Source organism: Alligator mississippiensis, chromosome 1, assembly GCF_030867095.1.
Source record: "Alligator mississippiensis isolate rAllMis1 chromosome 1, rAllMis1, whole genome shotgun sequence".
Taxonomy (NCBI): Eukaryota; Metazoa; Chordata; order Crocodylia; family Alligatoridae; genus Alligator; species Alligator mississippiensis.
In genome coordinates this window covers 182,241,959-182,258,690 of record NC_081824.1, presented here as the reverse complement: position 1 = coordinate 182,258,690, position 16,732 = coordinate 182,241,959, and the positions used below count along the sequence as shown (strand labels likewise).

At 47.1% G+C, this 16,732-nt stretch overlaps 1 protein-coding gene across 2 annotated transcripts in view; it reads right to left on the bottom strand.

Annotated features, from left to right (window-relative positions):
- AIDA (axin interactor, dorsalization associated) overlaps positions 1 to 16,729 on the bottom strand; it is a 56,097-nt gene extending 39,368 nt beyond the window's left edge. For both annotated transcript variants that reach the window (XM_014598032.3, XM_014598033.3), the window contains exons 1-2: positions 16,501 to 16,729; positions 4,443 to 4,512 (exon numbers count right to left, since the gene is read on the bottom strand). In XM_014598032.3, coding sequence (XP_014453518.1) covers positions 4,443 to 4,512; positions 16,501 to 16,610 — 180 coding nt within the window. In that variant the 5' untranslated portion in view covers positions 16,611 to 16,729. The remainder of the gene's footprint in view (positions 1 to 4,442; positions 4,513 to 16,500) is intronic.
- Positions 16,730 to 16,732: the final 3 nt, after the last annotated feature.

Below are 16,732 nucleotides of genomic sequence, written 5' to 3'. Positions count from 1 at the left end.
GGACTAGGACCCCTGCTAAATGGGCAGAAACAACTGGTGACGGACAGGGGGGACAAGGCTGAACTCCTCAATGAGTTCTTTGCCTCAGTGTTCCTAAGTGAGGGACACGACAAGTCTCTCACTGGGGTTGTAGAGAGGCAGCAGCAAGACGCCAGACTTCCATGCGTAGACCCTGAGATGGTGCAGAGTCACTTGGAAGAACGGGATGCCTTTAAGTCGGGAGGCCCGGATGAGCTCCATCCGAGGGCGCTGAAGGCACTGGCCGACATCATTGCAGAGCCACTGGAGGGAATATTCGAACACTCATGGCGCACAGGCCAGGTCCCGGAGGACTGGAAAAGGGCCAACGTGGTCCCCATTTTTAAAAAGGGGAGGAAGGAGGACCCGGGCAACTATAGACCAGTCAGTCTCACCTCCATCCTTGGCAAAGTCTTTGAAAAAATTATCAAGGCTCACATTTGTGAGAGCCCGGCAGGACAAATTATGCTGAGGGGAAACCAGCACGGGTTTGTGGCGGGCAGATCGTGCCTGACTAATCTAGTCTCTTTCTATGACCAGGTTACGAAATGCCTGGACACAGGAGGGGTGGATGTCGTATACTTAGACTTCAGGAAGGCCTTCGATATGGTATCCCACCCCATACTGGTGATAAAGTTAAGAGGCTGTGACTTGGATGACTACACAGTCCGGTGGGTGGCGAATTGGCTAGAGGGTCGCACCCAGAGAGTCATGGTGGATGGGTCGGTCTCGACCTGGAAGGGTGTGGGCAGTGGGGTCCCGCAGGGCTCGGTCCTTGGACCGATACTCTTTAATGTCTTCATCAGTGACTTGGACGAGGGAGTGAAATGTACTCTGTCCAAGTTTGCAGATGACACAAAGCTATGGGGAGATGTGGACACGCCAGAGGGCAGGGAACAGCTGCAAGCAGACCTGGATAGGTTGGACAAGTGGGCAGAAAACAACAGGATGCAGTTCAACAAGGAGAAATGCAAAGTGTTGCACCTAAGGAGGAAAAATGTCCAGCACACCTACAGCCTAGGGAATGACCTGCTGGGTGGCACAGAGGTGGAAAGGGATCCTGGAGTCCTAGTGGACTCCAAGACGAACATGAGTCAGCAGTGTGACAAAGCCATCAAAAAAGCCAATGGCACTTTATCGTGCATCAGCAGATGCATGACGAATAGGTCCAAGGAGGTGATACTTCCCCTCTATCGGGCGCTGGTCAGACCGCAGTTGGAGTACTGCGTGCAATTCTGGGCGCTGCACTTCAAGAAGGATGCGGATAACCTGGAGAGGGTCCAGAGAAGGGCCACTCGTATGGTTAAGGGCCTGCAGACCAAGCCCTACGAGGAGAGACTAGAGAAACTGGACCTTTTCAGCCTCCGCAAGAGAAGGTTGAGAGGCGACCTTGTGGCTGCCTATAAGTTCATCACAGGGGCACAGAAGGGAATTGGTGAGTATTTATTCACCAAGGCGCCCCCGGGGGTTACAAGAAACAATGGCCACAAGCTAGTAGAGAGCAGATTTAGACTGGACATTAGGAAGAACTTCTTCACAGTTTGAGTGGCCAAGGTCTGGAACGGGCTCCCAAGGGAGGTGGTGCTCTCCCCTACCCTGGGGGTTTTCAAGAGGAGGTTAGATGAGTATCTAGCTGGGGTCATCTAGACCCAGCACTCTTTCCTGCTTATGCAGGGGGTCGGACTTGATGATCTATTGAGGTCCCTTCCGACCCTAACATCTATGAATCTATGAACCCCATCCCCAGGTATAGACTAGGGGTGAAGGGAGCAGGCAGCAGGAAGAGCAAGGTACAGCAGTTCTATCCTTACTGTCTTCACTTGGCACCAGTCTTTGCACCAGTGGCCATTGTCACCCATTTCTGCTTCCTGAAGGGATCTAATGCCTCACTCCCAAGCTCCCCAATCTGTCCTACCTAGCAATCCCTACCAGCACTGAGACCCATGCACCACCCCCTGCCAAGCTCTCAGGGGTGTCCTGCTGCCCTGTGAGATACGTCTAAGGGTGTCACAGGGTACAAGGTAAGCACTATAGAAGTTATATTAGCAGCGTAAGTGGAACTACTGCAGAATGTGAAGGGGGGGACAGAAGCAAAGCCTTTTGGGCTTTCTCATCTCCAAACATCTTTTGTGTGTTTGGGGGAAACTTCTTTAAAAAAAAAAAAAAAATCTTAGAAATTTACATCCTGTCTACCCATTTTTATCCTAAATGACTAATGTGGGATTAAAGTACTAGCAAGCAAGTCACCAATATCAAGGACAAGAAACCTACTTGAATGAGAACATGATTTTTAGTCAGGCTGTGTAAGCAAATGAATAGAAGAGGTATAAACAAAAAGCAGAGGTTTAAACAACTGGAAGATTTTTGCTAAAACTCAAACCCTTGCACTAAAGGTCTGAGAATGCTTTTCATTCATGTTTGGGGGGTGCCCCAAAGACTAAACTTGATCACGCTGGAATTAAATTTTAGGACTTTGCTTTAGGTGTAGTAAGAGAGGAAGGGGCAAGAAAGATCACAAACCAACACCCACACTGTTCTTGTGACTAGTGATGGTTTCTCAGTGAAAAGGGGAAGAAACGATTTCCAAATAAGTCCAAGTTTGGTTATGCACAGAGACTGAAGGCATCTAATAACACCCACTTGAAAGCCCTACAAATAGAACCTTAAAATATATTTAAAGTTAATCAGCATATAGTGTAAAGACAGACGCTGGTTAGCTATGTTTATCTGGGAAACAGATCCTCATAGTCCCACTCCGCATCAGACTCAAAATGACAACTGCCTACTTGTTTAGTTGTACAACCTGCTCATTGCAGAACCGTAAGCCTGTGTTTGTCTCTTACCTCTTGATGGGAGATGCCTGGAGCTCCTGAATACATAGTCTTCAGCGTTGCATACCCTCCCTAATCTAAGAGCTTAGCCATATTCTCAAAGGCAGCTTCTCTATATGTAGCCTTTCCTGCCACCTATTTTCCTTGGTTTTATGGAAGGCACTGTGCACAAAATCCAAGGAATCCATCTTGGGAATTATCTGGAAATAATGAAGCCTATCATGACGCACACCATGAAGAGAACAAGTTGTTAAATCATAACCTGCCCTAGGTAAGATTAACTTTTTTCTCCAACAACTACCCAAATACTCTAGAACTACTTTGCACGCTGAGCACAGCACATGCCCAGAAGAGGCAACACGTCAGTTTGACCCGACTCGCCCAACATCTGTAGAGATCATGCGCTTCAGTGGGGCTTTTTGGCGTTTTTTATCTAATAAGCTATTCAATTGAATCAGGTATTAGATAAAAGTGCCAAAAAGCCCTGCTGAAGATCATGATCTATACAGATGTTGGGCAAGCCAAGTCAAACTGATGCATTTTCTTTTTCCGTAAAGAACTGGGTGTCGTGTCCCACCCACCATCTGCCAGTGGCCTATGTCTAGATAAAGGGGAGCTGGAAGGACTACACTTGTTTTGATACTACTATGTATTATGGAAAAGGAGGCAAAACCTAGCCTACATACAGGGGTCTCTCAGTATGGTAAACATAGGGAAACATTGCTTCTTAGAAACACCAGCCACACTTCTCCCTTAATTCTGTAACTCTCATCATCAAGGCTTGTGTGCGCTAGAAACATCTCAAAACCTGTTCCCCAAGTGAACTAGTTGCTGCTGTGAATAATCCTATTTAAACACCTGGAATTCCATGTATTCTCCAGTGTCATTATCCTTAAGAAAACCTTCCCCCTCCACAAGATACAAGAAGGTATGCAAGACCACTTATATATCCCAGTAGTATTTTATTTTTCATGTGTTGTTTTCCTATCAATAAAACTGGTTGTCAAAGTTTAGGAAATCTAATACATTTTATATTTCCTGACTCTGTTAATATGATGACAATAGACAAAAATCCCAGCCTTGCTAAGAAAACAAGACCAGGGAGCAAAATGCTTCACTCTTCTGAAAGAGTAAACAATAAGGACTCTAAATGACTATTAAAGCATTTTTGGCAGCAGCCTTTCCAATCAGGTGTTACATGTTAAATTAAAGTCCTCCCCACCTATTGAATTGCATATGCTATTCCAGATATTGTGTGTTTGTATTTTACAAAGCTATTTTTTGCCAAAGTTCTAGAAGCTAGTTATTAAGAGGTTACCCAAAAAGAAAAATCTTGGTTACGAAAGACTCTGCAGTATTGAATGTTTTACGATCTGGCCAACAGAGCATCTGCCATCTCTGATGATAGCAAACATTGTGTCTATGCTGTGCTCTGTTTTCACAGTATTATATAGTTCAAGGGAGAAGAAAAACAGAAGCCCCTTACCTATGACACAAAAAACCCTGGCCTTGCATTAATGTCAATAGGCCTTATAGGTGATCAGTGCTTTTCAGGATAGACCCCTACAGGATTGAACAAATACTATCGGTTACCTTTTGATCTTCTGTGAATTCTGAATTATTGTGTTGAGACTGGGCCTCTTTCTGTAGATGTCGTGCTAATCTGGATAAGGGAAAAGAAAAAAGGAAAGTATTTTGGTAAACTAGGAACAACACAAAATCCCACCGCGCAGCATGCAGACACCAATGCCAGCTGGAAACCGCTTACATAGCTCAAGTGCTATGTATTATCATATTCCAAAATGATAGCATCTCTGTATTACACCATAAAACCCCCTTAATGCGGAAATAATAGTAGTCACACTGTTACCCTAAAGATGGTGAACTTCCTGAAAGGTTACATGCAAAGAAGATTGCATCTTTCCAAAGTAGAGACAAGAGAGCTGAAAACAGTCTCTAAAAACATTTTCTAAATATTTTTCTTCAGAAATCCAGGTCTTTTTACATTGGAGGATGTTTTAATGTTGGTAATTCTCCAGTCATCGCAAGAATCAAAATAATGATTTTAATCTAACTTTATTAAATACACACTGAACTTCAAACAAACAGATTCTGGAGAAAAAGAGATCTCTACGAGATTGAACACAGCCACTCTGTCAGTTAAAGGGAAGATTATTGGGACACCAGATCTTCCAGCAAAATTTGACTCTCTCCAGTATAATTTTTTTAAAGAAAACTTTGCCCCTTCATGAAATACAAGATGGCACACAATTGTTTTCACATGTACCAAAAACCCCCACATCTTTCAGGCCTCACCTGAGGAGACTAAAAAAAATAAGAATGAGCTCAGTGTCAAAGTTATTTTACCCATGCCACTGTTTAAGGGACTAACAAAAGATGTAAGGCAGTGGTTCTCAACCTTTGGTACCTTTATGTACCACCTGCTAATCAATGCAGCAAAAGTGAAACCGGAAGTCCCACTGTGGCACTTCCAGTTTTGCTGCCGAGAGCAGAGTCCCACTTTTTTCCTCGCAGACCTGGCTTGGGGCAAAGCAGCCTGTGTGAAAGCCCTGGTGTAATGGACACGGTGGGAGGGACAGCAGCTGGAACTTCCAGCCTGAACAGGCAAAGATGTCTCCAACCCGACACGCAGGAGGGCGGGCCAAACTCAAAACACGGCACCTGTGTCCCCCCTGCCCGTGTCTCACATACCCCTAGGGGTACGTGTACCACAGGTTGAGAAACACTGATGTAAGGGACATCTTCTCATGTAGAAAAGACATATTTGGGGTTATTCCCGAAAGGACTCAAGAGTGGATATCTAGTAAAAACACAGTCTCAGAATATAGCTTTGCTCTTGACCACCAGTGATCCGTCCAAGGTGTCACAGTGAAATCACTTAGCCTCCTGCACCTCAGTTTCCCCCATTTTTGCAACTTTTACTGTTGCTTAAACATCAGGTAATACAACAGGTTTAAAACAAGCTTCAAGCAAAAACAACAGACCAGGGACAGGGACAAGTGCATGTGCCAGGTCCCACAACTGCGCTCTGGGAGGCAAACCTCAGCATCTACCAACATAAATGGGCATGCTTGGCAGAAGCTAGCATAATGGGCAGGGATGAACTGGACACTACGAGACGGCTGCTGATAGATGACCTGACTTGTCCAAGATGTTACTCAAACTTTTCTGTGCTTCATCCTTCATTCTCAGATGGGGAAAACTATTCTTTAGCATTGCTTAAAACACTCTGAACTACATCTGAAAAAGTTACTGAATGAATGGACAATAAGCATTTATTTGGCTCATCGCAGTTTATTGAACCTTTATTGGTTTAAATGCACATTTTCTTTACTAAACTATTATAGTAGAGCTTAAAAGCTGATGGTTTACTGCCAACTAGCAGGTGGCATTAAGAGGGCTAATCAAAGTACCACGAAAGGTAGAGGTAGCCAAGCAAGGAAAAGAACACCAGGGATCCTGGTTTTCTCCAATTTAAAAAAAATCCCCAATTCTCAGTTAAAAAACGGTAACCCCCAAATCCACATTTTTCTGGGACTGAAATGAAACACCACTAATATAGATATAGAGGTGTTTCATTTTAACTCACAAAAAGGTGGATTTGGGGTTACTTTTTTCAACTGAAAATTGGGGATTTTTTAAAGTCAGCAAAAACCAGAATTCCTGCTTGTAAGAGATGTTTCAGGGAATCTCAGGTTTAGCCTTGACAAACTAGGCAATCCATCTTGGGCTTGTTCATACTTTGGTTTCTGCTGTACTCAAATAAAAAACATACCAACCAAATGCCTCTCACTTCCCAAATACTTAAACCATACCTACACTAAGTCTAACTTACACATGTAAGTGAGTCTAAGTAGCTAAAGTTACTGTATTGTACTTACAGTGAGAAACTAAGGCTAGATTTTAATTTCTTACCAGCTCCTTACCACCCAAACAATTAGACACTTTGTTCTACAGACAAGAAAACAAGTCAAAATACTACACACAAAAAACAACCTAGTTAGAGACAATACAATACAATTAAGATACAATACTAAAAAAGAAAGCGGAAAAAAACAGTTACATGATAGAAAGCATCTCTTTTTAAATGGTAACATTAAATAAGGAATGGCTTAACCCGATTTTCCCATTCCTATTTTGAGAATGTCTGTGAAATGCTACACACCCTGACCAGCTGCAGAAGTAAGAAATAATGCAATGCTCAGATGCCATACTTCAGTACTTGGTAATGGCAGCTGCATTCTGAAAGAAAAAACTAAGCATTTTTTGGTTTGTAGGATATCAACATCGTGCCCAGGCATCAGACTTACAGCACAGAAGACCTGTGCTCACATAACATGTAAAGAGGCAGGCTTTCCCAAGCTCCTCCAACTCCGAAAGAACTGCTCCCTGGAGTTGAGAAGGCAGCCCCATCTATATGGCACAGCAAAAACTGGAATGTCTTTCATTAGGCTGCTAATATGAACTTTATCACAGCCAACATTTTTCAGTCTTGATAGCGAGCCAAGGGTAAAGTCCTAAATCCCATTACCGATCATCTACTTTAGTCAGTGCTCCCTCAGCCCCCAGATTTTCCTTCAAATCAGAGGGAACAGTGCTGTTTTTCCTTTCTTTGGAAGAAATTAGAGGGAAACTTGACATGCCTGGGCTAAGGAAGTATCTGGCCAACCACCTGAAAATTCTCCTTTACAAATTTGAATAGTTCATGTTTCTCCAAGAACAACACCAACAAAAATTCAGAACCAGCTCATTTAACTATTTTTTAGTAAGCATTTGGTCAATTACTCTAGGATTGAAAAATAGCACATAGCAATTCTAAGCATCTCATCACTAGGGAGATACCAGTACTGTCAAAGCAGAGAAAAGATAGAAGGGAGAACAGGAACACTGAAGGGACTGATCTACTAGCAGTGATTAAGGATTTAGCTTGTCAAGGGGCTTTGCAATACTTGCAAGGTACCTGGTGTGTCAACATGTAATGAATTGACTAGGACTAGGCAGTTCTTAAGAGCTTGATTCTGAGAACACTGCTAAGGAAAAAAGTGTGTGGAATAAAGAAACCCACAACTTATAAGGAGAATAAGTGGGGCAGAGTACTGCAACGTTCTGCTAAGTCTACCTTTTCGCCCTCCAAAATAAATATTAATAACAGAAAAGTGATTACACTTGATTTATAAGTGGGATCAACCTATAATCAGGTTTCCCATAGTCTTGATTTGCTGCAATATTTTTGTACATGCAATAAAAATACCAAGGCAGAATTCCTTTTTCTAGTAGGTTTTACTTTAGTACTTTCAGTACATTTAACCCTTGGTTATTTTATTCTCTGGTGGAATTCTGCAAGATCAATCAATAGCTGTAAAGATCTTTATAGTTTAGTTATTAACACATTCAGGGAAACAGTTACTTTCCCTTAAATTTAACCTCAAAATATAGCATCAACTTATAATCAGAACAATGTGGTATTTATTTATGGTAGCATGATGGGGTAATTAGAAGTAATGGGATGAAACCAACTACTAACAGGATAGACAAGATTTCTGCAAGTGAGAGCTCTTTCCATGTGGAATTCTGTCAGAGTATTTGAAAACAGTCTCTAGGAAATAGATCAGGGGAGGGCAAAATACGGCCTACAGGCAACATGCAGCCCGCCAGGCACTTCCCACCCATGGGTGCCGCCAATTACTTGTGCCCCACCCAGCCCTTCCACCCACTAGGATGAGGAGCTGCAATTGGGCAGGGAACGAGGGGCTGAGGTTGGTGGCAGCACAGAGCTTCTGCCCCAGTGCCACATGAGCGCAGGAACTGCATATGCGTGGTGCACAGTCTCCATGATAGAGGCGTGTGCAGCGCTGGCCAAAGCTGGGGGCTATGCGCCATAGGAGGAAGGGTGTGGGGGGTCCATACCCCCTCCCCACAGTCCCTCACACCCCACAAAAGCCACACATCCACACCCTGCCCCCACAACTCCCCAAATATACACCCCCCCACCAACATCCTCCCACCCCCCCACACACAATATAAAAGAGTAAGACTTTATTTTTGAGTTATTATGCAATCTTCTCTGTATACACTATGCAAAAACAAATCATGACAAAAATTAGGGGTCCACCCATAAAGATTTTTTGGGCCAATACCGATGGCCGATTATCAATGAGCCATATCAACTGATACTGATCCAATTGTCAATATGCAGCGTGGCAGCTTGAAGAGCAGCATCCAGATGATAAGACTGTTGGGGGCAAGGGTTATGGGGAGGGAAGGGGTGTGGGCGGGGGGGGCAGACTGAGGACCCCGCAGTGAGGGAGAGAGTGAGGCTGGGGCAGCCGTGGGACAGAGCCACAAGGGGGCTCCTGCCACTCTGCGCATCCCCGGAGAAGGCATGGGGCAGTACCTGCCCCGTGGATCTGTGCGCAGGGCAAGGGTGGGCTGCCACCGTGCGGTGTGGCTCTTCCCAGCAGGGGTGGGGGTTGGTCTGGGGCTGTGCTCGAGGCAAGCGGTGGTGGTGCTGGGACAGGGGCAACGGGGGGTGGCTACAGCAAGTTCTAGGATAGCTGTAGCCCATCACATAGCACCCCCTCCCATTACTGCCACCCACCCTGAGCACAGCCCCAGCCCAACCCCCCAAAGAGCCTAACACTGCCCCTGGTCCCAGTCTGCAGAAGCAGCCTGCCCTCATCCTGCACCCAGATCCACGGAGCACATGGCCCCCATGCCTTCCCCGGGGTTCACACGGTGGCAGAAGCCCCACCCCTGGCAAGCCGCTCTGTCCTGTGCACCACCCAGCCCTGGCTAGGCAGCATCTGCCCCTGTCCCAGCCCCACTCCCTCCCTCACCGCAGAGGCCTTGATCTGTTTCCCCACCCCTTCCCCAGCCACAGACTTACCAGCCAGTTGCTGCTCTCCAAGCTGCCAGGTTGCACTCTTAACTGTGTGCATGTTGCGGCTGAGTACGTGCACGTGGCATTTATCAGCAACATTATTGGCCACATTAACCAAAAAAAGCCGATTGCCAATAAAGTGAATTTTTCTTTTATCAGTACAGATACGATATGGACAAATGTATTGGTGCACCTCTAACAAAAGTATTTTTTGTAATAAAATTAAAATATGCTATAGTAGGTGTTTGGCTTTTAGTGTAAGATTTGGGTTTTTTTCTGGTTCCAAGATGGCAACCCTCCTCTCTCAAAAGGAATATTTGCAGGGGGTAAGGTGAAGGACTTTCGGTGGCAAAGGTCAGTGGTTAAGGGAGGGACTTCCAGTCCCAAGAAGGCAACCAGGGGCAATGCTACCCATGCAGACCTCAACAGCTCACTATATCTCATTAAGTGGCCTTCCAGCCCAAACAACTGTCCACCCCTGGAATAGAGTGACTGACAAAATAGGTCTTTTCCTCCCTAACTTTTATGATTTTACACGAGGTTGCAGCTCACATGGAAATTTAAAATTAACGTTACAACTCCTAAGGATTGGATTCTCATGAAGTGCCTTCAAATCCCTGAATCACAAAAATGCATTCTTGTTGGATTTGGGGAAATATATTCTGACTAGCACCAAAATGCCAACCTCTTTGCTTGCTCCATTTTAAGAGGACAGTTTGGGGTGGCTTGGGGCTATTATTATATTATGTTACTCTGGGTAAGTTGGGAAACTAATGTCCTTCATAACCTGCAGTCACTTGCACAAATACATTTTTTGGGGTTTTTTTTTTTAAACTTGCTCAAAGCTCTACTGCCTACAAAGGAGAATAGGCTAGTGAAAAACCAGCAAATGACTTATAGAAAGATTCAGAATCACCTAACACTTTTTACAGGGGACAGACGTCTAGGAGCGAAGCAGCTGGTACAGCAGGTAGTAACTACACATTCTCTGCTGTAGGAGACTAAACACAGGGAGGGATTGGCTGATAATGTATTGACTATGTTAGCTCACATTTGCTGCTGTCATCACCACATCCTGAGCTGAGACTCCACCCATCATCACCAAGGAGAGGGGAGTATCAAGGGGTTGAACTGGAAAGGAACACTAAGCAAATGGCCCAAGAAAGTGAAACAAAGCTAAGAAACAGCTTGAGAGAGAACCCATGGGAAGAATTCCCATTTCCTTGCAGCAAGGAAAAAGAGAACTAAACAAATGCAACTCCTGTAGCAGTTGTCGCAACTCCCTGTAAATAAAGCAGCACCAAAACAGAAACGATATCCAGCATTCCTCTAACTCCTTCCACCTGGTATCTTGCTCTATTAAATGAATCCAGCTTGATATCACTTGTGAAGTAAGCATTATACCAAAAAGCACAGAAAGAGATTATGCAATTTGCCACTGGGGAATTTTGTAGGGTCAGGAAAAGAATCTTGACAACTCAAAAGTCCAGCAAGTAGACAAACAAAACTGGAGCAGCTACAACCCATATGGCTTCTCGATGGAAGGTGTAACAAAGTCATAACCACACAAGACACTGGTATCGCCACCTCTTAGGAAGAAAGGGAAGGAAAGCAAAGAAAAACTTAAGTGATTTACTCAGATGCTGGACTAGAACCCAGGGCACTGCACTCAGTGCCATGTGTTAACCAGTGTGAGGAAATATATGTACAGTAGTATTTAATGGTAGCAATGTTTTATAGGGAATATGTCACCATAGCTGTGAGGCAATATGCCACCCAAAACAGGCAGCGTGAGAACCATTTGTGCTGGTAGAAATGTTAGCACAACCATATTTGTCAAAAATATTAAAAAGAAAAGAACACACTAATCCAAATAAATGCATCTGGCACCACACTCTAAAGTTGCTCTAGCTGGACTGGCCAGGGGAGAGAATTCCAGAGATCATTATCTTTAGAGAAGGTCCAGATCACAGTCCACAAGTTTTCCAGCCAGTCTGAACTGCCACGATGCTTCAGAGGGCGCGGTAAGATGAGTGCACATGAACCTCCTGCCCCGTCTCAAACCCCTTTGAGATGGGGCGAGAGGCATGTGCAGGAATGAAAAAATGTTCCCTGTGCTGCAAACTGGCAGCGCGGGGAGAAAATTGGACCCTTGGATGGGGTCTAAAAAGCCCTAAGTTTAAAAAAGCAGGACAAAGCACAGTCCGTGACCATGCCCTGAGGCAACTGGAGGCTGGGTCCTCCACAGAGATGCTCTGGCTGCCAGAGCATCTCTATGGTTGGCCCCTTGCCCTGGTAAACAAGGGGTTGGGGGGGGGGAAGGGTGAAGCAGGGGGGAGGGGACTATGGGGGGGACCCCTGCTGACCCTGCCAGCCCCGCCCTGACCCCTGCTCTGGCCAGCCCCCCCCCACCTGCCCCCCAACCCCTGCTCTGCCCAGCCTCACCCCCCCTCCCCGCCTGCCTCCCAAGCCCTGCCCCCATACCAAAAAAAAAAAAACCAAAACAAAAACCCCGGCACTTACCGGTACTTCAGCTGCCGTCTGGCTCACTAGGGCTCCCCCACACAGCACGGGGCAGAGGGACAGCCCCAGCGGCTCCAGCCTGGGCCCTCCTGTCCCATTGCTGCCCTGTGCTACCCGGGGAGACTCTGCCAGGAGGCCCCAGAGCCCCCCAAACCCTGCTTCTAGGGTAAGTAGAGGCTTTTTTTCTTGGATTTTTTTTTTCTTTCCCTTTTTTTTTTTTTTAAAGTGATGGTGCCTGGGGTTTGGGGGGGGGGGGGCAGACAGAGGCCTGGGGGCACGAGTGGGGGATGGGGCCTGGCAGGGCAGCCACTGGGGGGGGTGGTCTGGGAGAGCAGGAGGTAGGGCTGGGTGGAGCAGTCATTGTGGGGCTGCAGCAGCTGGTGGGGGATGGGGCCAGGGATGACAGCAAATGGGGGGCTGGGGTGGGGCATGTGGGCCTTGCAGGAGGGGGTGGTAGCCCCTACAGGGGGCTATTTGGCTCCTGTTGGGGGGTGCATAACCCTTGTGTGGGGGCCATAGCCCCTGTGGGAGGGCAGCAAAATATATATTCATGTTTCATGAATTCATGAAACATATTTAGAGTTCACTTTATGATTATGATAGAGACACTGGTAGGCTTCCACATTGCTTTAACACTGTAGATATATCAATAAAACATTGCCCAACTGATCACTGTCTCTCTCACTCTCTCTCTCTTTAGAGTGTTCTTTTGTTTTACTTGTGCGGGAATGTGGATTTGGGGGTATTTTACAGAGTGACTTTGGGATTTTTTTTTTTTTTTTTAAATCAGGAATTTTTCAGTTTTCCAATAGGGAACACCAGAATTCCTGCCAGGGTGGCCAGTGGCAGGACCATGCCTGCTCAGAGCTGGCACCTTGGACCCAGCTGGCTGTGGCTGACCTCCTGGCCAAATGGGGCCAGGAAGACATGGTTTGACAGTTCAAAGCAGGCCACAACACCTGAAATATCTTCCGATAGCTGCTCAGATGGTAGTGCTGCACAGAGGCCAACTCTGCAGCCACAGTCCACTGGCAGCTGGCCCAGAGGGGCAGATGCCTCTACTGGCTGTGCAGTTCCCATGCGGTTCTGGCACGTGTGTAGCAGCCCCCACTGCCAGAGTGCTGCAGTGGGTAGAGGGTGCAGGGAACTCTCAGGGCTGCTTCAGCAGTCCAGCCGGCACAAGGGGTAGTGTCCCCAGGTACCAATTAGCTGGGCCCCAGAAGCTTCTGAGAGTGAGTAGCCCTGAGCTACTTGCCAGGGAAGCTTGTTGTACTGCTGGGGCCAGGACAAGGCAGCTTTTTATACTGCTGGGACCAGGACAGGTACTGGCCCCAGGCTCTAGCTCCCCCCAGCTGCAGATCGAGGAGGAGCCAGGCAGGGTTATTTATTTCCAAGTGGCACAATTTGCTCTTCAACAAAGTGAATGTCCAAGCATGTGCACTGAGGCAAAAAGCCACGGTTCAAATTTGCACTGCTTCTATTTGAGCTGCTACAAGCACATGTGGCTGCATGTGTGGACATGCCCAGAGAGGTCAGGCCTTCTTCCTTCAGGAGCTCTATAAATACTTTGCACTGGCTTCCTACACTTACAATAGTAATGCTGAAGACCTAAGCATGCATGTTCACTGGGATTTCCCCTTTGAGAGAAGCAAGCAAAAACCATGCACTGAGCTAGCTTGGCCTCAGGTAGCAACCCTCTCTCTCCACATAAAAGCCTCCTTTACCTCTTGTGTATTTTTGCAGTGCCCAAGTCCCTTACTTTTTAAATCACCACTGACAACCACTAGTAAAGATTATGAAGAGATATGGGCTCTGCCAACACCTTTATATAGCACTGTACATTTAGGATAGAAATGTTTCCCCGCCTAGTACAAAAGCAAACTAGATCCATCATCTAGATTAAGTATTTTAAGAAACAATGGGGGAGATAAGAGTACAATTCTTTAGGATCTCACACCTTAATTAAAAGACATCAAAATTAAAAAATTTGGAGAAGCTTTTATGGCTGGGAACTGAGATTGTCTACTCTCAAGCTGCCAAAATTGTTCAAAACTACATAATCACAGCTGATTCATATAGATGTCCACATAGCGGAAGCTTATTAGGAACACCTTCCCTTACTTTCCAATTGAGAAAACTTTTATTTCCAGGTAGAGGTCTGACTACGGGGTTCCTTGCTTTCCTCCCCTCCCCCGGATAATTATTTGAATACCTTTCAATCCAAGAGGCCACCACTAAAATACAAACAGTGCAACCTGTAGCAAGCCCATCACTAACAAGAACGCTGCATCATTCATAACATGCCAATATTCTACGGAAGTCAGTCCAACCAAGTGCAGCTCAAGGTCTTGGTACTCAACCTGTTTTAAGTCCTAAATAGGTCCTCAAGATACCCAAGACCACCCTTCTCTAGGAATACTGTAAATTTCTCTTGGGAATTTTACCGTGACTGAACCAAAGAGCTTGCAACCCTCAGATTTTAGTGTCAGATGGCAAGTGTTTCCTTAACAGCCAAGCTGGGATACAGCACAACCAGGATGCTACTTGAATAAAGCAACTTATCTACATTTATTGTAAGCAAGTGCCATTAAGATTACAGGTAAAAGATGGGAGACCTTTCCAGGCATCACAGCCACCCAGCCGTGAAAGGGAAAGAAGCATGACCCTGCTGAAGAATTACTGTCATCTGCTCACAAGATTCACTGGCAAGTCAACACCACCTTGACCAATGGTGCCTCAACAGCTCTTGACAGAACCTGTGTTAATCACCCACTTGCCTTTTACCTATATCACAAGGCAACTGCTATCACTGTGCGATACTCAGCTAGGAAACCAAATGTTTTAAGAAAGTCTGTGGAATCCAAGAGTAGCTGCTTTTGTTCCAGGAGTACTTTGATAACCTAAACACCAAAGGCACTTAGAAACGGGAGCAATCTGCAAGTTTAATACCTAACCATGGTCAGAAGCATAGAAAATGAGGGCTGGAAGGGACCTGAGGAGGTCATCTAGTCCAACCCCCTGCTCAAAGCAAAACCAGCCTCAGCTATATCATCCTAGCCAGGGCTTTGTCTACCTGGATCTTAAACACCTCTAAGGATAGAGATTCCACCTCCTCTGTGGGTAGCCCGTTCCAGTGCCTCACCACCCTCCTAGTCAGACAGTTTTCTCTAATCTCTCACTCATCATTGGTCCAGTCAGGTCCCAAGGTAAGGCAGATCTACCCTGCTTTAAGTGTGTATGGCCGCTTGCATTCTCCTGGGAGGTGCCAACAGCTGCCACCAGGTTTTGCCCCATGCTTTCTCCACAGGTTCCAAGAGAGAACTCCAAAACTTCCCCAAATGCTAGCTGCAACAACGGAGGGGAAGATCTACCCACAAGCTTCAGGGACAACCTGGGAGACAACGAGCTTTGTCACCACTTGTGGATGGGAGGCCCAATGTACATCTGGAGTGAGGACCTGGTTTGGGGGAAAAGGCGGTGGCGGGGGGAGTCAATCATTGGTGCCCATCCTCCCGTTGAGAAGCACTATCCAGGCCAGGGCTGCAAGGAAGGGGACAGCAAGGGGGAGCCAGGGTTACTCTGTTTCCAACCAGCATCTCAGCTCCTCCTTAACATCATAGAAAACTAGGGCTGGAAGGGAACTCAGGTCTAGCCCAGTGTTTCTCAACCTGTGGCTCACAACCCAAAAAAGGGGTTGTGAACAAACTTAAAAAAATGGACTCTCCTTTAAAGGAGAAAAACATGATAAACCGAGGCTTTTTCCTTGCGGGCTGGCAGAGCTCCAACCTGCCGGGGGCTGCCAGGGCCCCCCTGCCCCCCACACACCCACCCTGTCCCCTGGAAGCGAGGGGCAGCGGCAGAACCAGGGGCTGTTTCTTCTTAAACTATTTCCTGGGTCGGGACTGGCCACCGATGTTTACAAATGGGTCCTGGCGCGAAAAAGGGGGACTACCCCCGTGCAGCCCAACCCCTCACAGACAAACGTTTGCTTCGCTGTTTAAAAACGCCGCCAACGCCCAAACCCGCTTCCCCAGTCCTCACGAAAGCCACCCGCCTCCCCACAGCAGCTCCCGGCTCGGGGCAGGCGCAGGACGTGGCCCAGGCAGCCCAGCCCCTCCAGCCGCGCGGGGGCTGCCCCGGGCCGGGGCGCTCAGCCAGGGCAGCTGCCGAGCGCTGCAAAAGCAGCGCGGGTCCTGCGGGCAGCACGGCCCGCCGGGCAGCACTCACATCTGGTATTCGTCTATGGCCTCCACCAGCTGCCCCCACGAGTCGAAGTCGGTGCCCCGCCTAAAGCTGGCGCCCCAGCGCTGCAGCAGGCTGCGGGCCGCCTCCGACATAGCCCCAACCTAGCGCGCCATGCTGGCCCCGGGCGTCCGGGGATCACGCGGGGCTGCAGCCGCTCCCGCCGCCCCGCCCCCAGCAGGGGAGGCTGCGCCGGCCACGCCCCCCGGGCGGGCGA